The 25961-nt window shown below is 36.7% G+C and overlaps 1 protein-coding gene across 4 annotated transcripts in view; it reads right to left on the bottom strand.

The window, feature by feature from the left end:
- Positions 1-25961, bottom strand: part of LOC124252362 (coiled-coil domain-containing protein 15-like) — a 108829-nt gene that overhangs the window by 53257 nt on the left and 29611 nt on the right. For all 4 annotated transcript variants that reach the window (XM_046685747.1, XM_046685748.1, XM_046685751.1 and 1 more), the window contains 2 exons: positions 20107-20199; positions 12553-12656 (listed from right to left, as the gene is read on the bottom strand). In XM_046685747.1, coding sequence (XP_046541703.1) covers positions 12553-12656; positions 20107-20199 — 197 coding nt within the window. The remainder of the gene's footprint in view (positions 1-12552; positions 12657-20106; positions 20200-25961) is intronic.

Raw genomic sequence — 25961 nt, 5'->3', positions numbered from 1 at the left:
GCCCCGTGGCCGAGTGGTTGAGTTCGCGCGCTCCGCTGCAGGCGGCCCAGTGTTTCGTTGGTTCGAATCCTGGGCGCGGACATGGCACTGCTCGTGGGACCACGCTGAGGCGGCATCCCACATGCCACAACTAGAAGGACCCACAACGAAGAATACACAACTATGTACCGGGGGGCTTTGGGGAGAAAAAGGAAAAAATAAAATCTTTAAAAAAAGAAGGTTAGAGTGGCTACATTAATATCAGACAGTGTAGATTTCAGAGCAAACAAAATTATCAAGGATAAAGAAGATCATTTCATAATTATGAATCCAATTAATTAAGGAGATAACAATCCCAAACATTTATGCCTTAAGAACAGAGCTGTAAAATACATGAAGCAAAGACTGAAGGAACTACCAAGAGATACAGACAAATCCACAGTTACAGGCAGAAATTTCAATAGCCCTCTCTCAATTACTGATTGAATAAGTAAGCAAAAAACGGCAAGGATATAGCAGACTTGACCTACATCATCAACGAACTTGACCTAATGGACATTTATAGAATATTCCACAACATTAATAGAATAGTAGAATACACATTTATAGAACAACAGAATACACATTCTTCTACTGTAAGGTTATAGAACTTGGAACATTTACCAAGATAAATCATATTCTGGGGCATAAAACAAGTGTTAATAAATTCAAAAGGATTCAAGTTATACATAGCACGCTCTTCTGTGACCAAAACGGAATTAAATTAGATATCAATAACAGAAAGATCCTTGGAAAATCTCCAAATATTTGGAAATTAGATCACACACTTCTAAATAATCCATGATCAAGGAAGAACCAAAGGGAACTTAGAAGGTATTTTGAACTGAATGAAAACGAATTTATCGGATGCTGCTAAAGAGTATTTAGTTGGAAATTAATAGCACTAAATGCCTATAGGAGAAAAGAAGAAAGTTATCAAATGAATCACCTAATCTTCTACCTTAAGAAACTAAAAAAAGAAGAGAAAATTAAGCCTAAAGTAAGCAGAAGAAAATAAATCATAAATATTGAAGCAGAAATGAATGAAATAGGGAACAGAAAGATAGAAAAAAAATTAATACAACCAAAAGCTAGGTCTTTACGAAGATCAATAAAATTGATAAACCTTGACCCTATCTGATCATGAAAAAAAGAGAGACAGAAGATATAAATTATTAAGATCAAAAATAAGAGGGAGACATCACTTTGGATTCTACAGATATTAAAAGAATAACACAAGAATATTAGGAACAGTTTTACGTCAATAAATTTAACAACTTTGATGAAATGACAAATTCATTGAAAGACACAAACTACTAAAGCTTATTCAAGAAAAAAAATAGATTGCCAGAACAGCCTTATATCTATCATCAACACTAAAACTGTTGTTAAGAACCTTTCCACAATGAAAAGTCCAGAATCAGATGGATTCACTGGCAAATTCTACCAAACATTTAAGGAAGAAATAATATCAATTCTACATAAACTCTTCCAAAAAACTTGGAAATACTTCCCAACTCATTCTATGAGGCCAGTATTACATTAAAACCAAAACCAATCAAAGATGTTACAAGAAAAGTATAAGCCACTATCTGTTAGAACATAGATGTAAATTCTAAACAAAATTTTTGCAAATCTAATCAAACAATATATTAAAAGAATAATACATTATTATCAGTGGAAAAAGGATAGGCTTTCAACAAATGATATCCACACGCAAAAAAATAAACTTCACACTATATATGAAAATTAACTCAAACTGGATCACAGACCTAAAAGTAAAACCTAAAATGGTAATCTTTCTAGAAGAAAAGTTTTGTGATCTTGGGTTAGGCAATGACTTCTTAAATATGACACCAAAAGCACAATCTATAAAGAACAAACCGAAATACAAGAATTCATCACAATTTAAAACTTCTGCACTTTAAAAAACAAGTCACAGACTGGGAGAAAAATCTTTGCAAAGCATATATCTGATAAAGGACTTGTATCTAGATTATATTAAAGAACTCTTAAAACTCAACAATAAGAAACCAACTCAATTTAAAAATTTGGGTTTGAACAGCCACTTCACCAAAAAATGATATATAGATGGCAAATAAACACTTGAAAAGATGCTCAACGCCTTTAGTGATTCAGGAAATTCAAACTAAAACCAATGAGATACCATACACACTTATTCAAATGGCTAAAATGAAAAACACTGACCATAGCAAGTGTTGGTGAGGAGGTAAGGGAACTTGAACACTCTTACACTGCTGGTGGTAATATAGAATGGTACAACCACTTCAGCAAACCGTTTAACAGTTTCTTTAAAAGATGAAACATATACCTATCATATGATCCAGCCATTCTACTCCCAGGTATTTGCCCAAGAGAAAAGGTAACATATTTTGAAAGACTTGTACACAAATGTTCATTACACCTTTATTTGTAATAAACAAACTGGAAACAACAAAATGTCATCAAGCTATGAATGGATAAACAAATGGTGGTATATCTATACAATGGAATACTATTCAGTAACAAAAAGAAATGAGCTCTTGATACACACAACAACAAGGATAAATCTCAAAATAATTATGCTGAGTAAAAGGAGCCAAGCATAAGAGCACACAATATATGATTCCAGAAAATAAAAACTAATCTACAGCGACAGAAAGCAAACCAGTGGTTGCCTGGGGAGGAAGGGGTAGAGAGGGGCAGAAAAGAGGGGCTAGCAACGGCATGAGCAAACTTTCGGGGATGACAGATATGTTCACTATCTTGACTATTGTGGTGGTTTCATTTGTATACCTGTATGTCAAAACATAAAAGTTTACACTTTAAATATGTGCAATTTATTGAACATCAATCATAGTGATTTTAAAAAAAACCTCACCCACAAGTAGAGAGGAAATGAGCAGCTCATTGAGAAAATCAGAAAACCTAAGTAAACAGCTTTTGTTATGAAATATGACTGATTTAAGACTAGAACTTATAAATATATGCTGATAATATCAGTTGCTAAAAATTACTTTGAAATAAATGAACTATTGTTTTCTGAATAGTAGCATGAGGCCAATTCACACTCAATACGTCTTCAATAGAGTATGGACTGCTGAAAATTCTGGGCTTCCATCCATTTGTGGCAGGCTATTTACTCCAGTGGAATTAAAGCCTTCCTTTTAGTTGGATTAACACAAGTATATATTAAAACCAGGAAGCCGTCCTACAAAGGCTGAAGGATCAGGCACTGGAAAAGTACAAGAGACAGAGCAGTTGTATTCTATGCAGAACTAAGTCCATCCAGACTCTGACAGCTAACTGCTGGCCACCTCTAGCACTTTAAACAAGGATTTTCTCACCACTGTTCTCCCACACTTGCCATTCTTTCCTGAGCTACAACTGTAAGTCTAAATTGAGTATTCCTCAAAGAGTATAGAATATACAGTTTTTATGGTATGATTCAAACTCAAATGCACTATAAAGTTGAAATAGGGTAGAGCTGAGAAATCTCATTATTGCAACTTGGGCAGAGAGATATCTTTTTATACCAGTAAAGATCAAAATTTAAAGGCACATAAGGCAGTGTACTAGGAATATGAGAAAGATAATGTGGGGAAAGGCCAAAACAGCAACATAGTCATTCATGATTGACTTTAAAATATATGTTGCCTTGCTCTCTTAAAATATAATGTGTGAAATAAGCAAGAGAATGAAAGGAAAAGATTAAAAGAATATAAAGGTTAAAAGATGAGCCTAAGATCACAGGTGCTGTTGGCTGGGGATCTAGGTACACAGAGATCTTATTCCAAAGAGAGCCAGTAAAGAATAAAGTAAACATTTTGAGGATATTCATATTTTCTTAGTTCAATAACTCCTTACCTTGTAAAAAAAAAATGGCACATTGGAAAAGATTTTTCTGTAAATAATGAATCAAATTGAGGTTTTCAATGGTGAAATTTAAATGGAGCCAAGTGAATGACAACAGAAAAGCTTAGTTACTAATATAATTCTCCATACCAATTATTCTCTATACCAGTAAACTAACAGCTAAGGAAACATATCAGTATTGTTTTTCAAATTTGACACCTTAGGTGCTGGTAACAGGGCAGTTCCTAGAAATGATGGAATCAGTCCCATTCCCTTCCCCCTAGTTACTCCTCTCCTCACAGTCAAACACCTTAAGCGTTGTCTAGACTTTCTGTCTCTATTTCCTGATCTCCTCACCCACTCCAATATGGCTTTAAGACCCATCAATCACTCTACCAAAAGAACTCTCTCTAAGGTCAATGGTGGCCTTTAGGTCATTTAATCCATGTAGCACATACATTCTCAAATGGGACAATACTATACCCAAGGGGCAAAAACTGATTCAAGGGAGCAAAAAATCTTAGATATTAAAATAGCTTGTGGCCCTCCAAAAAGTCATAGTACATAAACAGAAAGACAATATAACTAGGCCTTCTCCACTTCTTACGCTACAGCTTCTCCCCAGGTGACTTTATGTATGCCCTCTGCTTCAGCTACCACCCACTACCACCTGTAACTCATAAAGGTACAGCTCCATCATAGACCATTCCCCTGAGGTTCAAACCTATATAACTACTTGCCGATTGGACATCTCCATGTGAGTGTCTCAAAGACAATTTTCTGAGAAACGAATCTACAGCTTTGGTCAGATTCTCAGGTTAAGAACTATTGCCATATAGTAGTTTCAGAAAGGATCATAAAACCAAAAACAACAAAGCTAACTTAAAAAGCTGATATAAACAATTAATCTATAAACAAGTTTTTATTCTTCTCTGATGCCCTTCAGGCCTCTGCGTAAATATACCTGTTAGTTGATACACAATAGAAGCTAAACTAGGTCAGAAATCAACATGTCAACATACTGCTTTTTCCAGGGCATTGACGTGAATACAATTATAGTGGTTCTCTGGTTATGCCAAAAGGTATTCTGAAACCAGTGTCAAACTTTCAGTAAAAGAGAGGTAAGAATATAAAACACTGCAGACTGGTTCTGGTTTGTAAACTTGCTACACTGGGTGTCTGCACAACTAACGACAAGTAAACATCATTTTACATTTTGAAGAGAATCTTGAAAATAAAGTGATATCACAGGCAAACTGCATTAAAAATATATTCTTGTAATTCCAACAACAACTTGAAAACTCTTCTTGTTACTCACTCATCTTCCATATAATAAGGCCACACTATTAATCCTTTACAAAGTTAAACTAAAACAGAGACCTAGAACTAAAAATGAGGGCTATCTTTTTGGCTCTATAGATTCTTTGTTCTTGAACAATCACAGAAATTAGCAACACTGATACTTTCAAATAAAAGAAATTCCGCTTCTAAGATTAAGAAACAGATTTATTTCAGGGGTTAAAGAGATGCCCTGTTAGAAAAATAACTTCTTGGGGGCCAGCCCCATGGCACAGTGGTTCAATTCACATGCTCCGCTGTGGTGGCCTGGATTTGCAGGTTCAGATCCCAGTCATGGACCTACACCACTCGTCAGCCATGCTGTGGCAGTGACCCACACATAAAGTAGAAGACTGGCACAGATGTTAGCTCAGGGCTAATCTTCTCAAACAAAAAAAGAAAAAGAAAAAGAACTTCTCAAGGAGGTAGAAGAAATCTTCCTCTTTGGCACAACAGGATTAAGTTCTAATCTATCTCAGTCTAAATCTCTGCCTGCTGATCCTGTTTTTCTGTTCAACCTTTCTGTCTCTCCATTTCCTGATTCTGATAGTATTCTTCTTATTGATTTCTGAAATGACTACTAAAAATAACTTACTATTTCCTACTAGACTCTATTTAGGATTTCCTTTAAGCACCTCAAACCCAATATGCCCCAAGCTAAACTTATCTTCTCCACCTCTTCCTCCTTCTTGGCAACTCTTATTTCCTATTGCTCCATTTACCTCGTGGCCTAAGCCATAATCCTGGGACTTATTCTTGAATTCTCCTTTGAAGAAATCTTATCAATTCTCTCTCTTACGTTCTCAAAACTGCCTCCTCCTCACTGTCCCTGGCTTATATGAAAGGCCATGTTACAGACTTCAAAGAGGTTAGGTGATGGAATCAAATAAATCTGGGGCTGAATCCCAGTTCTGCTATTGCTAAGTGAGATCTTAATCTTAGGATAAATTACTTAACCTCTCTAGGTCTCATTTCCTCATCTGTAAAATGAAAAGAATAACATTTACCTCGTAAGGTTATTCAGGTCAGTAAATGAGTCAATGCCTCTAAAACAGTCAACACTACGCCTAGCACACTGTAAACCCTCAGTATATGGTAGCTACCACTACAGTGCAAAATTGTCTATCAATTAAATGAGATGATAATCTATGTAATGTACTTGACACACAGTAAGGGCTTAATACATAATAATCTTTTTAAAAAAATTAATTTCATCTCATTTTCTAAGTATATTACTTCAATAATCGCCTAACATCTACTTTTAGTCATCTATTCCCCACAACGCCTCTAAATGGCTCCTGTTTTCAGGATAAAATCCAAATTTGTTCTCATGACATTTTTGTTGTTAGTGCTGTGGAGTCAATTCCGACTCCTGGCGATCCTGTGTACAGTAGAGTGGAACCCTGCCCAGTCGTTTTGCACCATCCTCTCACCTTCCAGCACTATATCATGAGTCACTGCTTTTACAATGCGATTTCTTTTGCCTCAATTTCCCAGCTACTCTTTTCCCCAATCCAATTCCCATTTTGTCTCATACTACTGCTTCTAATCTTCAAAACTCAGCTCAGGAAGTCTTCCCTGTCCTTCCGCTACACCATACTGCCAATTTTGGGTTCAAAACACAGTTTCTGTGCTCCCATATTGTCTTGTAATTTTTTCTTCTAATGATATAAGAAATATTTTTTATTTTACTGATATTTTACTTGAGGTTTTTACATTTATGTTGATGAGAGAAATTAGTGTAGCGTTGCTTTCTTGTAATGTCCTTGTGCGGTTGGTATTAAGGTTAAACTGGCCTCTATAATTATTTAGGAAGTATTCCCTATTTTCCATTCTCTGGAATATTTTATGTAAAACTTGGTGTTATTAAAAAACTATGTAACTAGTAAAAACTATGGTGTTATTTTTTCCCTTAAATATTTGGCAACTAACATTTACTGAGGACACACTATTTGCCAGATTCTGTATTTAGCACATATACATGTTCTCTCATTTAATCCTCACAGCAACTTTATGAGGTATGTACCATTATTATCCCTGTTTTATAGAGAAGAAACTGAGGCTTAAGGAGATAACTTTCCTAAGTCACACAGCAGATAGGTAGCAGAGCTGGGACTTGAATACATCTCTCTCCACATTCTTTTTTTTTTTTGAGGAAAACTAGCCCTGAGCTAACTGCTGCCAATCCTCCTCTTTTTGCAGAGGAAGACTGGCCCTGAGCTCACATCCGTGCCCATCTTCCTTTACTTCATATGTGGGATGCCTACCACAGCATGGCCTGCCAAGTAGCGCCATGTCCGCACCTGGAATCCGAACCGGTGAACCCCAGGCCACCAAAGCAGAATGTGCGAACTTAACCGCTGCGCCACCAGGCTGGCCACTCTCCACGTTCTTAACCACATCCTATACTGCCTTATAATACTTAATATATGGCATTACAATTATCTATTTATTTATCTGCTTCCCCATTAGTCAGTGAAATCTACCTAGTAAGATCCTTGAAGAGTGGGATCATGTCTTTCTGTTTTTGCACTTCCTAAGTTTAGCATTATGTCCATCACTTAACAGACACTCAATAAATAGCTGCTCAATAAATGAATGAAAACATATCATTTGATTCTTATAACAACTAGGTGAGGTAAAGCAGTTATTATCAATTCCTGTTTAGAAAGCAGATGTTTGTTTATTTCAGAATGCTAAAGTGGATTTAAGTTAAATCATATATCCTCCATGCAAAGAAGGCATAAGTGATATAGTTTCTACAACAAGGAAAAAGCAAAAAAATAATTTTTAATTATTTGCAAACTATCAACAACAAGATTTAATTTTCTGATACCATCTGTAAGACAGAAACCTTCATATTTTCGCTAGGGTCAAGAGTATAAGTACAAGAAGAAAAACATTATCCAGTGAGAAAAATTGCAATAAAACAAAAGCTTTAAATAAAAAAGCTTTCAAAGAGGGTCAGCAGTATAGCTGAAGAAAAATCCCCATTGACTATGCCATGTGGTAGGTACGTCATAAGAAGATTTAGGTTAGACAGAAAAACGCCCACAACGGGACGTCTTGGCTTCAGTTAAATGAACTGAACTACATTTCCATTGTCTTTTGCCTGATGAGTCTGTAAAATGCTTACATATGGGCACTACAGAACTGAAAGGTTTTTTGATACAGATCAGATCATAATTACGGCTAAACCACCAGGTTATAGTTTAAGACAAATCTGTCCTACATATAAGAACGCACTTTCCGAGAGCCAACGTCCTCAGGTTCTGAAACTGTTATCCAGGCAGATTATATATTACAGTCCTAAAGAAGATTAAGAACAGAAAAGAGCCTTGAAATATTTAAATAGAATCCTGCCTAAAGGCTGCCCTAGACAATCTCATGAGGATTTTTCCAAGCCTCCTCTACCCTAATCCAAAATACACATATACACACACACTTTTTTACTGCAGCAGTTTTTGTCAAGTTACTTTTAGGACAATAGTGTTATTAACCTATCACAAGAGGGAAGAAAAGCATGTGAGAATAAAAACATACCAAAGGAACTATTAAACACCTCACAGGAAAACATTCTCACCAGTGGATTGCCACACAAAAATTTCCAAAGTCCTTGTACTCTCTAACGTAAAAGAAAGAGGATATTCAGGAGCAAGGGGCCCCTTACAATGCAGATATCACTTAGGCTCCCAAAGTCAAATATACTAATGATTAAAAGTTTGAAAAATTAAGAAATGCAGAAAGAACAGAAAAAAATGATTTTTTCCCATCATCCAAAGACAATTCCCTTTTTTTTTTTAAAGATTGGCCCTGAGCTAACATCTGTTGCCAATCTTTTTTTACTTTTTTTTTCTCTTCTTCCCAAAGCCCCCCAGTACATACTTGCATATTCTAGTTGTGAGCGCCTCTGGTTGTGCTATGTGGGACGCCACCTCAGCACGGCCTGACGAACAGCACTAGGTCCATGCCCAGGATCTGAAGTGGTGAAACCCTGGGCCACTGAAGCAGAGTGTGCAAACTTAACCACTCAGCCACGGGGCCAGTGCCCCATCTCACTTTTCATGTAGCATTAGAATTATTATTTTTGTCTTCTTTTCTCCATTTGTTTGGCCTCCCTTGGTGCTCATCCTATTCACTATGATCATCATTACCATTATTATCATCCTCCTCCTCCTCTTCATCATAATTACTACCATCATCATTGTGGTAGTAATAGGTACTATTTATTGATTTTATTAAATGTCAGGTACAACGTAAAGTATTTTACATAAACTTCTCCATTTAATTCTATCAACAACCTAGAAGATAGGAATTATATTGTTATAAATTATTGTTATATAATTATATTGTTATAATTTTATTATTTATTTGAGTACTCTTTTTTCGTGGTTAATCTGGCTAAGGATTTTCAATTTTGTTTGTCTTTTCAAAAAACCAACTCAGTTTTGTTGATCTTTTCTATTTTTTTGCTATTCTCTAAGTCATTTATTTCTGCTTTGATCTTTATTTCCTTCCCTCTGCTAACCTTCAGTTTCTTTTCTTTTTCTAGTTCCTTCAGGGGTAAGGTTAGGTTGTTTATTTGAGATCTTTCTTTTTTCTTTTCTTTTCTTTTTTTTTTGAGGAAGATTAGTCCCTGAGCTAACATCCGTGCCTATCTTCCTCTACATTATATGTGGGACGCCTACCACAGCATGGCTCGCCAAGCAGTGCACATCCGCACCCAGGATCCAAACCAGCGAATCCTGGGCTGCCGAAGCGGAATGTGCACACTTAACCGCTGCACCACCGGGCCGGCCCCAGATCTTTCTTTTTTCTTAATGAATGCATTGATAGTTACAAACTTTCCTCTTAGAACTGCTTTTGATGCATCCCATCAGTTTTAGCATGTTGTGTTTCCACTTTTGTTTGTCTCATATTTTTTTTATTTCTCTTTTGATTTCTTCTTTGATCCATTGGTTGTTCAGGAGTATGTTATTTAATTTCTATGTATTTGCGAATTTTCCAATTTTCCTCTTGTTACCGATTTCTAGTTTCAAACCATCTTTTCACTGGAAAAGATACTTGATATAATTTCAATTTTCTTGAATTTGTTAAGACTTTTTTATGGCCTAATACATGATCTATCCTGGAGAATGTTCTGTGCGTTTTTGAGAAGAATGTGTATTCTGCTGGTGTTGGACAGAATGTTCTGCATAGATCCATTTGGTCTATAGTGTTGTTCAAACCTGCTGTTTCCTTTTTGATTTTCTGTCTGGATGATCAATCCATTGTTAAAGAGGGGTATTAAAGTTCCCTACTATTAATGTATTGCTGTTTATTTTTCCCTTCAGTTCTGTTAGTATTTGCTCTATGTATTTAGGTGCTCCTATGTTAGTTCATAAATATTCACAACTGTTATATCATCTTGATGAACTGATCCCTTTATCTTTATATAATGACTTTCTTTGTCTATCATGACTGTTTTTAACTTATGGTCTATTTTTTTTTATATAAGGACAGACACTTCCGCTCTCTTTTGGTGACAATCTGCATGGAATATCTTTTCTGATCCCTTCGTTTTCACCCTATGTGTGTCCTTAAAGCTAAAATGAGTCTCTTATAGGCATCACTTCCCTCTTGAGATGGTATGATATTGGCAAAAGAATAGACAAATAGGTCAATGGAACAGAACAGAGAGCCCAGAAATAGACCCACATAAATGAAGTTAACTGATCTCTGACAAAAGATAAAAGGCAATACAATAGAGCAAAGATAGTCTTTTCAAGAAATGGTACAGGAATAACTAACATCTATGTGCAAAAAAATAAATCCAGATATAGACATTACACTCCTCACAAAAATTAACTCAAAATGGATCACAGAGCTAAACATAAAACACAAAACTATAAAACTCCTAGAAGATAATACAGGAGAAAATCTAGGTGACTCTCGGTATGACAATGACTTTTTAGATACAACACCAAAGGCAAGAGACATGAAAGAAATAATTATAAGCTGGACTTCATTAAAATTAAAAAATCATGCTCTCTGAAAGACAATGTCAAGAATGAGAATGTAACCCACAGACTAGGAGAAAATGTTTGCAAAAGACATATCTGAGAAAGGACTGTTATCCAAAATATACAAAGGGCTCTTAAAACTCAATAATGAGAAAACAAATAACCCAATTAAAAAATGGGCCAAAGACCTAAATAGACACCTCACCAAAGAAGAAATACAAATGGCTAATAAGCATATGGAAAAGATGCTCCACATCATAAATCATTAGGGAACTGCAAATTAAAACTATGAGATACTAATACATACCTATTAGAATAATCAAAATCCAAAACCCTGACAACACCAAATGCTGGCAAGGATGTAGAGCAACAGGAATTCTCATTCGTTGCTGGTGGAATGCAAAATGGTAAAGCCACTTGGGAAAAAAGTTTGACAGTTTCTTATAAGAGAAGAATCCAGCAAACACACTCTTACCATACAATCCAGCAAACACACTCCTTGCTATTTACCCAAAGGATTTGAAAACTTATGCTAACACAAAACCTGTACCTGATGTTTATAGCAGTTTTATTCACAATTGCTGAATCTAGGATGCAACCAAGATGTCCTTCAGTAGGTGAATGGATAAATAAACTGTGGTATATCCAGACAATAAAATATTATTCAGCACTAACAGGAAAGGAGCTATCAAGCCATGAAAAGACATTGGAGGAACCTTAAATGCATATTAAGTGAAAGAAGCCAATCTAAAAAGGCTACACGTTTGTATGATTCCAACTATGTGACATTCAGGAAATGGGAAAATAATGGAGACAATAAGATCAGTGATTGCCAAGAGTTGAGGGAGAAATAGATAAACAGGTAGAACACAAAGCATTTTTAGGGCAGTAAAATTATTCTGCATGATACTATAATGATGGATACATGTCATTATACATTTGTCAAAATTTGTAAGAATGTTACACACCAAGAGTGAATCCTAATGTAAAATATGAATTATGATGTGTCAGTGTAGGTTTATTAGTTGTAACAAATGTACCACTGTGGTAGAGGATGTTGATAGTGAGATAAGCAATCCATGTATGGGGCTGAGGGTAAATGGGAACTCTGTACTTGCTGCTTAATTTTGCTGTGAACCTGCAACTTTTCCAAAAAAATGAAGTCTATTAAAAAAAAACATAGCTCTTAACCATCTTTCAATATTTCTACCCAGATCAAACATAGTTGTTTCCACTATGGATCAGAAGGCAAACCACTGCCTGATTATTTCTAAAACTTAGTTTCCAAAATCATCTTAACTGATAATTTAAGGCTCACAATGAGGATTAAAAAACTTACTTTTCAATTTTCTTCCTATGTTCTTTTTGCCTTTGTTGTTCTTTTACTTGTTCTCTTTCAATATCCATGAAAAGTCGTCTATATCTCAGGTATTGCTTTTGACGCTAAAGGAAAGAAGTTAAAATTGTTAAGATTCTGCTCTCAGAGGACTTTCCAGGGAAGGAAAACAACTTTGTGCCATAGACAAAAAAACTAATGATACAGAAGTCACATGGAAATAAGTCCTTAATTTCCTTCTATTTATAGTGACTCAAGATAATATTGCATACAGCAAGAGCTTTATATTTTCAAGCACATAGCTACTAGATGTTACTGACAAATCAGAGAGAGAACTTCTAATTTAGTTTGCCCTTAATATAGTCCCTTGTCAACAGGACTTGAATAAGATTGTATTTGATATGATAAGATATATCTACTATACTTACTTTGAGTTCCCAAGTAGTAAGTACCACAGAAGCAGGAACACAGAAAGCATATGAGAGGCATTTTATAACAGAACAATAGTCACTTTAACTTTTCAAAATTAAAACCACACCACAATAGCATGCTCTAAGCCTAGCATGGAATGGTGTGGAAGAGGGAAGGACTGAGGAATATCAGAGCATCATACTTCTAAAGAGAACAAAGTACAATAAAAGCAAGTGCTGCCATCCTGTGTTTGATCTGTTCATACTCTGGATTTATATATTTTCTTTTAAGGACATAAGCTACTCAAAGGTTACTAGTATACACGGACATGTTTTCGCCCTTTGAGCAGCTTGTATTCCTTCAGTAAAAAATATTAAAACTCTAATAGTTCTCAATATGGAGGATACATGACAATCATCAGTGGTATTTTTTTTTATTGAGTTCATAATAGTTTACATCAATGTGAGATCTCAGTTGTACAGTATTTCTTGACTGTCACCACATAAGCGCTCCCCTTCACCCACTGTGCCCACCCCCCCAGCCCCCTTCCCCTGGTAACCAATGAACTGTTTTCTTTGTCCATGTATTTGGTTATATTCCACATATGAGTGAAATCATCTGGTGTTTGTCTTTCTCAGACTGGCTTATTTCGCTTAGCTTAATTCCCTCCAGGTCCTTTCATGTTATCGCAAATGGGATGAATTTGTCTTTTTTACGGCTGAGTAGTATTCCATTGTGTATATATACCACATCCTCTTTATCCAATCATCAGTCGATGGGCACTTGGACTGCTTCCATGTCTTGGCTATTGTGAATACTGCTGCAATGAACATAGGGGTGCATATGTTATTTTGGATTGTTGATTTCAAATTGTTTGGGTAGATACCCAGTAGTGGGATAGCTGGGTCATACAGTAGTTCTATTTTTAGTTTTTTGAGGAATTTCCATAATATTTTCCATAGTGGCTGCACCAGTTTGCATTCCCACCAGCAGCGTATGAGGGTTCCCTACGCTCTACACCCTCTCCAACATTTGTTAATTTTAGTCTTAGTGATTATAGCCATTTTAACAGGCATAAAGTGGTATCTTAGTATAGTCTTGATTTGCATTTCCCTGATGATTAGTGATGTTGAACATCTTTTCATGTGTTTATTGGCCATCTGTCTATCTTCTTTGGGAAAATGTCTGTTCATCTTCTCTGCCCATTTTTTGATCAGGTTGTTTGTTTTTTTATTGTTCAGTTATGTGAGCTCCTTATATATTATGGAGATTAATCCCTTGTCAGATATATGATTTGCAAATATTTTCTCCCAATTGGTGCGTTGTCTCTTTGTTTTGATTCTAGTTTCTTTTGCCTTGCAGTAGCTCTTTAGTCTGATGTATTCCCACTTGTTTATTTTTTCTTTTGTTTCACTTGTCTGAGAAGACATGGTATTCAAACAGATCCGTTTTAGTTCGATGTCAAAGAGTGTACTACTGATATTACCTTCCAGAAGTTTTATACTTTCAGGACATATCTTCAAGTCTTTGATCCATTTTGAGTTTATTTTTGTGTATGGCATGAGATAGTGGTCTACCCTCATTTTTTTGCATGTGGCTGTCCAGTTTTCCCAACACCATTTATTGAAGAGACTGTCTTTTCCCTATTGTATCTTCTTGGCACCCTAGTGGAAGATTAGCTGTCCAGAGATGTGTGGTTTTATTTCGGGGCTTTCAGTTCCGTTCCATTGATCTGTGTGCCTGTTTTTGTACCAGTACCATGCAGTTTTGATCACTATGGTTTTGTAGTACATTTTGAAATCAGGGATTGTGATACCTCCAGCTTTGTTCTTTTTTCTCAGAATTGCCTTAGCAATTCAGGGTCTTTGGTTGCCCATATGAATTTTAGGATTCTTTGCTCTATTTCTGTGAAGAATGTCATTGGGATTCTGAATGGGATTGCAATGGATCTGCAGACTGCTTTGGGTAGTATGGACATTTTAACTATATTTATTCTTCCAATCCACAAGCAAGGAATCTCTTTCCATCTCTTTATGTCATTATCAATATCTTTCCGTAACGTCTTATGGTTTTCATTGTATAAGTCTTTCACCTCCTTGGTTAAATTTATTCCTAGGTAGTTTATTCTTTTAGTTGTGATTGCAAATGGAATTGTCTTCTTGAGTTCTCTTTAAGTTTGTTATTGGAGTATAGAAAAGCAAGTGATTTTTGTAAGTTGATTCTGTACCCTGCAACTTTACTGTAGTTGTTAATTATTTCTATTAGTTTTCCAATGGATTTTTGGGTGTTTTCTATATTTTAGATCATGTTGTCTACAAACAGCAAGAGTTTCACTTCTTCACTCCCTATTTAGATTTATTTTATTCCTTTCTCTTGCCTAATTGCTCTGGCTAAATCCTCCAGTACCATGTTGAACAAGAGTGGTGATAGTGGGCATCCTTGTCTTGTTCCTGTTCTCAGGGGGATGGTGCTCAGTTTTTGCCCATTGAGTATGATGTTGGTTGTGGGTTTGTCATATATGGCCTTTATTATGTTGAGGTAATTTCCTTCTATCCCCATTATGCTGAGTTTTTATCATAAATGGCTGTTGGATCTTGTCAAATGCTCTCTCTGCATCTATTGAGATGATTATCTGGTTTTTAGTCCTCAATTTGTTGATGTAGTGTATCACATTGATCGACTTGCGTATGTTGAACCACCCCTCTGTCCCTGGTATGAATCCTACTTGATCATGATGTATGATACTCGATGTATTGCTGAATTTGGGTTGCTAAAATTTTGTTGAGGATTTTTGTGTCTATGTTCATCAGCGATATTGGCTTGTAGTTCTCCTTTTTTGTGCTGGCCTTGTCAGGCTTGGTATCAGAATGATGTTGGCCTCATAGAATGTGTTAGGAAGTCTTCCATCTTCCCTAATTTTTTGGAATAGCTTGAAAAGGATAGGTATTACATCCTCTCTGAAAGTTTGGTAAAATACCCTGGAAAGCTGTCTGGTCCTGGGGTTTTATTCTTTGGGATGCTTTTGATTACAATAAACAAATGGTCTTAATCTCTTTGGAAAGATGAGTTCAATCTCTTGATTGAAAAGAGATTGAAAGATGGTTCAACCTCTTTCCTTGTGATTGGTCTATTCAGATTGTCTGTTTCTTCTTGACTCAGCTCTGGGAGGTTCTAAGAGTCTAAAAATTTATCCGTTTCCTCTAGGTTATCCATATTGTTGGCATATAGTCTTTTGTAGTATTCTCTTATAACCTGTTGTATTTCTGTGGAGTCTGTTGTTATTTCTCCTCTTTCATTTCTGATTTTGTATATCTGAGCTTTCTCTCTTTTTTTCTTTGTAAGTCTGGTTAGGGGTTTGTCAATTTTGTTTATCTTCTCAAAGAACTAGCTCTTTGTTTCACCGATCCTTTCTACTGCCTTTTTTGATTCAATAGCATTTATTTCTCTCTGATTTTTATTATTTCTCTCCTTCTGCTGACTTTGGGCTTTGTTCTTTTTATAATTCAGTTAGGTGTAATTTGATATTGCTTATCTGGGATTTTTCTTGTTTGTTAAGGTGTGCCTGTATTGCGATGAATTTCCCTCTTAATATAGCTTTTGCTGCATCCCATATGAGTTGGTAGGGTATGTTATAATTTTCATCTGTCTCCAGATATTTTTTGATTTCTCCTTTAATTTCTTCAATGATCCATTGCTTGTTCAATAACATGTTGTTTAGTCTCCATGTCTTTGTCCCTTTCTCAGCTCTTTTCTTGTAATTAGTTTCTAGCTTTATAGCATTATGATTGTTATTATTTCAATTTTTTAAAATTTATAGAGGCTTGCCTTGTTTCCCAACATATGGTCTATCTTTGAGAATGTTCCATGTGCACTTGAGAAGAATGTGTATTCTGCTGTTTTTGGTTGGAGTGTTCTATATATGTCTTTTAAGTCCAACTGGTTTAGCTTTTAATTCCACTGTTTCCTTGTTGATTTTCTGTCTGGATGATCTAGCCATTGATGTGAGTGGGGTGTTGAGGTCCCCTACTATTATTGCGTTATTTTTTTTTTTTAAAGATTTTATTTTTTCCTTTTTCTCCCCAAAGCCCCCCCCAGTACATAGTTGTGTACTCTTCGTTGTGGGTTCTTCTAGTTGTGGCATGTGGGACGCTGCCTCAGTGTGGTCTGATGAGCAGTGCCATGTCCGCGCCCAGGATTCGAACCAACGAAACACTGGGCCGCCTGCAGCGGAGTGCGTGAACTTAATCACTTGGCCACGGGGCCAGCCCCTTATTGCGTTATTTTTAATATCTTCTTTTAGGTTTGTTAATAGTTGCTTTATGAACTTTGGTGCTTCTGTGTTGGGTGCACAGATATTTATAAGCATTATTTCTTCTTGATGGAGTGTCCCTTTGATCATTATATACTGCCCCTCCTTGTCTCTCTTTACTGGCCTTATCTTGAAGTCTAATTTGTCTGATAGAAGTATTGCGATATCAGCTTTCTTTTGTTTGCCATTAGCTTGGAGTATCATCTTCTACCCCTTCACTCTGAGCCTGTGTTTGTCAGTGGAGCTGAGGTGTGTTTCCTGGAGGCAGCAAATTGTTAGATCTTGTTCTGTAATCCATCTCACCACTCTTGTCTTTTTATTGGAGAATTCAATCCATTTATGTTTAGGGTGATTATTGATGTGTATTGATTAGTGAGGACTTAATGCTATCACTATATCACTTGTTTTCCGGTTTTCCTGCATTTCCTTTGTTTCTTGTCCTGTGTGTTTTGGTCTACTCACTGAATTATGTAGCTTTTTATGATGTGTTTCTTTGTTTTTTCCTTATTTATTTTTGTGTCTCTGTTCTGCTTTTTTGTTTAGTGGTTACCCTGAAGTTCATATTCAGAATCTTGTGTATAATATAGTCCATTTTCTGATGCCCTCTTATTTCCTTAGTCTAAACCAATTCAGTCCCTTTCCTCTTCCCCTCCTAAGTTGTTTTTCTCATATCTTATTCCAACTTGTGTTGTGAGTTTGTGACTAAAGTGACAAGATTGTCTTCTTTTTGGTTTTTTCCTTCCCTTTAGCCTAATCCTAGAGTTGAATATTTGCTATCCTATTCCGATTCTTCCTACCTATTTATCTCCTTACTCTGTGTTTTGTGACCCCTTTCTCCTTTTATTTCTTTTTCAGGTATGAGGGCCTTGAGGATTCCTTGTGGGAGGAGGTCTCGTGGACAGGAAGTCCCTTACCTTTTGTTTGTCTGGGAAAGATTTAATTTCTCCCTCATATCTGAAGGATATTTTTGCTGGATAGAGTATTCTTGGCTGAAGATTCTTGTCTTTTAAAGATTTGAATATGTCATTCCATTCTCTCCTAGCTTGTAAGGTTTTTGCCGAGAAATCTGCTGAAAGCCTGACAGGGGTTCCTTTGTAGGTTATTTTCTTCTGCCTTGCTGCCCAGAGTATTCTTTCTTTGTCATTCATTTTTGCCAGTTTTACTACTATATGCCTTGCAGTAGGTCTTTTTACATTGACAAATCTAGGAGATCTGGAAGCTTCTTCCACACGTATTTCCCCCTCTTTCCCTAGATTTGGGAAGTTCTCTGTTATTATTTCTTTGAACATGCTTTCTGCTCCATTCTCATTCTCTTCACCTTGAATACCTGTAATTCTTATGTTGCATTTTCTCATTGAGTCGGATATTTCTCGGAGACTTTCTTCATTTCTTTTTAGTCTTAGTTGTCTCTCCTCCTCTATTTGGAGCATTTCCACATGTCTATCTTCGATTATGCTGATATGCTCTTCTATGATGTCCACTCAAGCACTCAGGGAATCCGTATTTTGTTTTATCTCTTCCATTGTGTCTTTCATCTCTAATTTCCGATTGATTCTTCTTTATAGTTTCAATCTCTTTTGTGAAGTAGCTCCTGAACTCAGTGAATTCTCTACATTCTCTTTTACCTCATTTTTTTGATGATAGCTATTTTGAATTCATTGTCATTTAGCTTACATATTTCTGGGTTCTCAGGACTGAGTTCTGGGTGCTTGTCGTTTTCTCTTTGGTCTGGAGATTTGATGTAGTGTCTGATGTTGGAAGGTCAGCTCTTTCTCATTATGATATTATTCAGTTGCAGGTACAGCCTATCACCACTGGGTGGGGGTCGACAGCCACCCATTCTGAGCCCTCTGCCTTCAGCTGAGATCCCAGGGGCTGGAGCTGCACTGAGCGGGTGAGCGGTAGGGGTACTTTCTCCCATGTGCATTCCAGGATTTCTTGATCAGCTCTCACTCTGTGGTCTCCTGGAGTCTTGGCTTGACAAGGTCCCCCCATGCGAAAGCTTTCTCCCCATTACAGGGCTTCCCTATAGGCTCCAAGGGCCCGTGGGAGTCCTGGGTGATCCCATGAATGAGGGACCCCTCCCCAGCTCCTTCCCTCTCAGAGCCTCCCACAGCTACCACAGTCTTTAGGGGAGGGAGCCAAGTTCTCTCTTACCCCATTCCAGCTCCTCTGAGGGGGGTTCCAGTCTCTCCGCCCTCCGTTGTGTGGCTGCATGTCTCTCCAAGGTTTCTGTGTTGTTAGGATGTCTTCTGTTGGACTATGGATGTCCCTTTTTGTTGTATGTTGGAGGGGAGAGAGTCCCAGGCAAGTTCATTCCACCATGATGCTGACTCATCAGTGGTATTTTTTAAAAACACAGATGCCCCAGACCTACATTTTCAGATACTGATTCAGTATATCTGGTTTGAGTCCAGGCAAGTGTATTTTGAAAAAAGCTCCACATATGATTCTGGTACATGGCCAGTGTTAAAAACTATTGGTTTAAACTATTGAAAATTTAAAAAAGGAAGCCATAAATTAAAACTCTTCCTTTAAATGAGTTATTGTGGCAAAGATCACTAACTGGAGAAATTCACTAGGATCAGAATCTATCAGATTTTACATCAAGGTACCCTACATCCTAGGAGTTTGGAAGAGAAGTCCAACATATTAAAATGACTCAAGCAACTTCTTTGCCTTATCTATGAAACTGCAGTATTAGCTCTTCATGTGTTAGGACACAACAAATTGTTTCCAATTTACATATTTATGTAATACTATTCTATTCACATAAACTGTTATATATACTATCATAGTATAAATACTGATGTCCAAAAGCAGATATCATTACATACCTCTTTCTTGTCTTCTTCTTGATCTACTCCAGACTGAAGTGCCAGTGGAGTTTGGAATTCAGTGTTCAATCCTGACTGATATTCATCATAAACCTGTTAGAATGTCCAGCCACACAAAATGAAAAACTGCCAACAGCTAGCCCCATGCATGCTTTTGATATTTTCATCTATTGATTCTTTTTTCCTGTAACCCTGAGCTCAACTGGATTAAAAAAACAAAAAAAAACCAATAGAATAAAATCCAAAAAGAATGAAAGAGAGCAGTTTTGAAGAAATTAACCAAATAAAAAACAATAAACCAAAGAACAAGATTCAGGTCAAAAACATGGATGAACTAATAACAAATCAAAATGTTCAGAATGAAACTTCTCCTAAAGTGAAACTGCTCTATCATGAGTGCTTGGGATTGAATCCAGGATAAAAAGCCAGATCCCTTAATATCTCAAATCTAGACTCAGTTTCAACTTATACAACTCTCTTGATGGGTGTGAGTCCAGAGAATAAAAGCCCGAAAGTATTATAACAATCAACTGATATGGCAGGGAGGAAACTGGAGGTAATTTCCCATATTACTAAGAAAGCCTTATGAAATAACTTGGTATACCTACTCGGACATTATACGAGTCAAATTATGATCTCTAACTTTTATAAATAAAAGCTTAAAATTAATTTTATCTGTTTAGCTTAAACGTTATTTATCTCTCAGCAATGCTGCAGGATACAAGATCACTATATAACAAGCAATTGTATTTCTAGATACTTGAAATGAACAATCTGAAAATGAAATTAAGGGAAAAATCCATTTATAATACCATCAAAAAATACTTAGGAATAAATTTAACAAAGGAAGTATAAATTTTATACTCTGAAACTTAAAAAACATTGTTGAAAGAAATTAAAGATGATCTAAATGAACAGAAAGTTATCTCATGTTCAGAACTGGAAGACTTAATATTATTAAGACAGCAGTACTCCCCAAATTTGATCAACAGTTTTAATACAATTTCCATCAAAATTTCAGCTGACTTCTTTGTAGAAGGTGACAAGGTGATCCTTAAATTCATACGAAAATGCAAGGGACCCAGAATAGCTCAGACGATCTTGAAACAGAAGAGCAAAGTTGGAGGATTCACTCTTCCCGATTTCAAAACTTAGTACAAAGCTAGAGGAATCAAGACAGTGTGACATTGGCCTAAGAATAGACATATACATCAATGGAATAGAACTCAGTTCTGAAATAAATCCTTATATTTACAATCAATTGATTATTAACAAGAGTGCCATGAGAATTCAATGGGCAATATAGTCTTTTCAACAAATGGTGTTGGTACAACTGAATATCCACATGCAGAAGAATGAAGTTAGACCCCTACCTAACACCATATGAGAAAATTAACTCAAAGAGGATTACAGACCTAAATGTAGGAGATATAAAACTCTTAAGAGAATAAATCTTCATGACCTTGGATTAGGTTTCTTAGATATGACATCAAAGCACAAACAACAAAAGAAGTAGATAATTTAGACTTCATTAAAATTAAAAACTTTCGTGCTACAAAGCAAGCCATAAAGAAAGTAAAAAGACAATCCACAGAATAGGAAAAAACATTTGCAAATCATATAACTAATAGGGGACATGTATGTAGAATATATTATGAGTTCTCACATAACTCAATAATCAAAAGACAATCCAATTATAAATTGGGCAGAGGATCTAACAGATAGGTTTCCAAAGAAGATATGCAAATGGCCAATAAGCACATGCAAAGAGGCTCACCATTAACCATCAGGAAAATATAAATCAAAATTACAATGAAATACCACTTCACACCCATTAAGATAGCTATAATTAAAAAGATGGATAATAATAAGTGTTGGTGTGGACGTGGAGAAATTAGAAACCTCATATACTACTGATGGGAACGAAAAATAGTGCAGCCACTTTGGAAACCAGTTTGGCAGTTCCTCAAAAGGTTAAGCATCGAGTTACCGTATGTCCCAACAATTCCACCCCTAGGTGTATACCCAAGAGAAATGAAAACATATATCCACAGAAAAACTTGTACACAGTTGTTCACAGTACCATTATTCTTCATAGCCAAGAAGTAGAAACAATCCAAACGTCCATCAACTGAAAAATGGATAAAATGTGCCATATGCATAAAATGCAATATTATCCAACGAACAGGAATGAAGTACTGCTATATGCTACAAAGTCAATGAACTTGGAAAACATGCTAAGTGAAGAAGCCAGTCACAAAAGGCCATATTGCATGATATCATTAATATGAAATGTCCAGAATAGGCAAGTCTACAGAAACAGAAATCAGTGGTTGCCAAGGGCTGGGGGTGGGGATGAGGGGGGAAAAGGGAGTGGCTGCTAATGGGTACAGGAGTTTTTGGGGATGATGAAAATGTTCTAAAATTGATTGTGACGATGTTTGCACAACCCTTTGAATATACTAAAAAACTGAATTGTACCCTTTAAATGGATTAATTGTATGGTATGTAAATTATAGGAAATCCTCATTATTCACATATTCCTTATTTGTAAATTGGCCTAGTTGCTAAAATTTGTAATTGCCAAATCAATACTCTTGGTGCTTTTGCGGTCATTTGCAGACTTGCACAGAGTTATGAAAAATCTGAGTTGCCAGATGAGCACGTTGTTAGCTGAGGTTGAACAAGGTGATGCTCTGCCTTTGTTTCATACTTCACACTGTAAACAAGTATCCTTTTCGAGTTTTACTTAGTGCCAAGTTTTCTGCATTGTTGTGCTTTTTGTTGGTGATTTCATTGTTTATAACGGCCCTTAAGCACAGTGCTGTAGTACTATCTAGTATTTCCAAGTATAAGAAGGCTGTGATGTGCCTTATAGAGAAAATAATGTATTAGATAAGCTTCATTCAGACAAGAGCTACAGTGCCGCTGGCCCTAAGTTCAATGTTAATGAATCAACAACATATATTAAATAAGGTGTCTTTAAACATAAAGACACATAAAGCAAGGTTATATATTGATTAGTTGACCAAAATGTGGTCAGAGGTTCACAGGAACCTACCTCTGTTTCTCCCCTAGGAGCAATGGTTTGGTTCAGATTTGGTTCAGTGTACTTTTACTACAACAACAATGAAATTATTTTCTCCCTTCAAAAACATTAAAAAACCAACTTCCAGCACTGATGAAGGAATTACCCCACTATGTCTCTCTCTCTCTCACTAACTGTAACTAAAAATTCTAGGAAATGCAGCCCATGGGATCTGGAGAGTGTAGGGAGGGGGTGGGTATCTTGAAAGAAGAGTGAGCTAGAAAAGTAGGTCCCTTAATCCTGTGTACGAACTGGCACATATCCCAGAACCACCCCTGAACCATGTGTGCATGAAACAGACCTAAAAGAATACAATAAAAGCTTTGAGAACGGAACTAACACTGGACCCACTGTTCACAGAAAGTGAAAAAGAACTTATAGGCTGAACTTAATCAGGTTGATTGCCTGCTAAAACAAACAAACAAAAAAGATGCAACATTCTTCAGAGAATTTTAACAGAAACCAGAGTCTCACAATATAATATTCAAAACGGGACCCAGAAGAAAAGGTGGCAAGAGAATCCAGAATATAGATCCAAAGAGAGACAACTTTTCCTCTGACAGTAGGAATAGGCTAAGAATGGCAAAAAAGTTAATGGTTGAAATAGTTATTGTGTGATGGCTTCCATTTTCTTTATGAAAGTCTGAGAGTATGGGAATATGCAAGAACTTTAAGAAGTGTTTAAGGTTGAGAATTATCAGTGTGGGCCATGAGAGGGGCGCTGACAAAAGGCAAATAAGAAAAATGCTAAGCAGCACCATGGACCCAGCTGTGATCATAAATCTTAAGCATGAATGTGGTGTAAGTCTACACTATTAAAGTGTTTTCTCCAATAAGGCTGGATTACTTGGGAGCCTAAGAGAAAACACTGATCCCGGGTCGAGGATTTTCAGGGCTAGTGTGGCAGAAGGACAAGAAGAGGTTCCGACCACCAACGCTGCACCCTCAATTGAATAGTAAGGGCTAGGTACACCTCTTCCACGCTCAGTTAATGCCATATACCACTAATTACGTTGCTTCATAATTATCTGCTTATGTGTCAGTCTCTCTTCTTTAGACTGTCAGTGCTGTGTCTTGTTCATAGTTGTATCTCTGATATTTAGTATCTAAATAATGGCTAACACCTAACAAGTGCTCAATAAATGTTTGATTGATTGACTAATTCATTCAAAACATATTTAGCAAGAGACTACCAGGTACCAGCACTGTGCTAAAGGCTGTCCATACACTGGCAACCAAAATAGGCATGGTGCTTCTCCTCATGAAGCTTACAGATTAGTGGGAAATGTGTTAAACATTATAAAGGAAACTGGACTCTCTCTTGCTAACTGAGGCCTAAATTTTCTGTTGACCCCACATCAGTTTTAGAAGAAATGAAAACTTGAATAATACATATGTAACCAGTAATCCTTAACTTGTGACATTTTGTTTTGCAACTGACCTTTTACCAATGTTCCTATTATGCTGATCAAGATAAAGACAGACTGACACCAGTGGTCAGACCACCAGACCATGTCTGCAGACCCTGTTTTTTGTTAACAGTCACTAGGGAATTTGGACTGAAGCCAACATCCTGCTGTTTCAGCCCATATAATCTTTTCCCTACCCTTTTTTGGAACACCCACTCAAGATCTCCATGGATTGGTACTTCCCTAGCCTGCAGACTGTAAGTGGACGAAATAAAATTCAACTTTCCTTGAACGTCTGACTCAGTGTTTTCTTCCAGGTTTAACATATTTGGTGTCAGAAGTGGGATCTGTGACCCTCCTCTTCTCCTGTGGCCGCCTCAAACCAAAGCAAGGCACCTGCAAGAGCCTGTTGTGCTCAGCTGTGTTCTAGGCAGCTCTGAGAGATTTCTCAGGTAAAGAGTCCATGGTCTGAACCTCCTGCCTTGGTCAAGGTTTGAGACTGCTTCCTCCAGAAAAAAAGCCTTTTCATTTTCAGTCATAGGGAAGCTTACAAATTTTTAGGGCACTGAAAGGACGTCTTCAAAGGTGAGTGCCATAGGGAACCCCTACTCTAGTCTTCTCTGGCAGAAATATCTCCTTCAGGTACTCCAGTTGGATACATGTATAAGAAATATAGAAAAGTCAGCTGTAGATGGCTGGATCTTTTGACCAAGATAACTCAGGATGATTTAAAATTACAATGGCCATGGGGCAGGCCCTGTGGCACAGTGGTTAAGTTTGCACATTCTGCTTTGGCAGCCAGGGGTTCGCCGGTTCAAATCCCAGGTGCGGATATGGCACCGCTTGGCAAGCCATGCTGTGGTAGGTGTCCCACATGTAAAGTAGAGGAAGATGGGCACAGATTTAGCTCAGGGCCAGTCTTCCTCAGCAAAAAGAGGAGGATTGGCAGCAGATCTTAGCTCAGGGCTAATCTTCCCCCCAAAAATAAGTAAATAAAAAATAAAAAATAAAATAAATAAAATTATAATGGCCTCAATGGGGCTCTTTTGAAATCCCTAAATTGCTTTACTTGCACACACAATTGGAGCAATGAAAATATAGAACTTCTCAAAAACAAACAGAAGCTTATTTTGGTTGGTATGGTGAAGCTTCCAAGTGGGATTATGAGGCTACTATTGCCTCCTTTAGAGAAAACAATTCCAAATTTAACAAGCGTTTAGTTAAATTAGAAAAAGATTCTAAAACTCACAAAAGTGAAACTAAACTGTCTCTAGAAGTTTCCCTCTCCTCTGAACCCTGAGCACGTGACTCTTCTGAGCCTTCTCTGCCTTCAACCCCTCCTCTTCTTTCTCCACTCT

This window comes from Equus quagga, chromosome 14 (assembly GCF_021613505.1).
Source record: "Equus quagga isolate Etosha38 chromosome 14, UCLA_HA_Equagga_1.0, whole genome shotgun sequence".
NCBI lineage: Eukaryota > Metazoa > Chordata > Mammalia > Perissodactyla > Equidae > Equus > Equus quagga.
The sequence above is the reverse complement of the archived record's forward strand: the minus strand, read 5'-3'. Positions and strand labels throughout refer to the sequence as shown.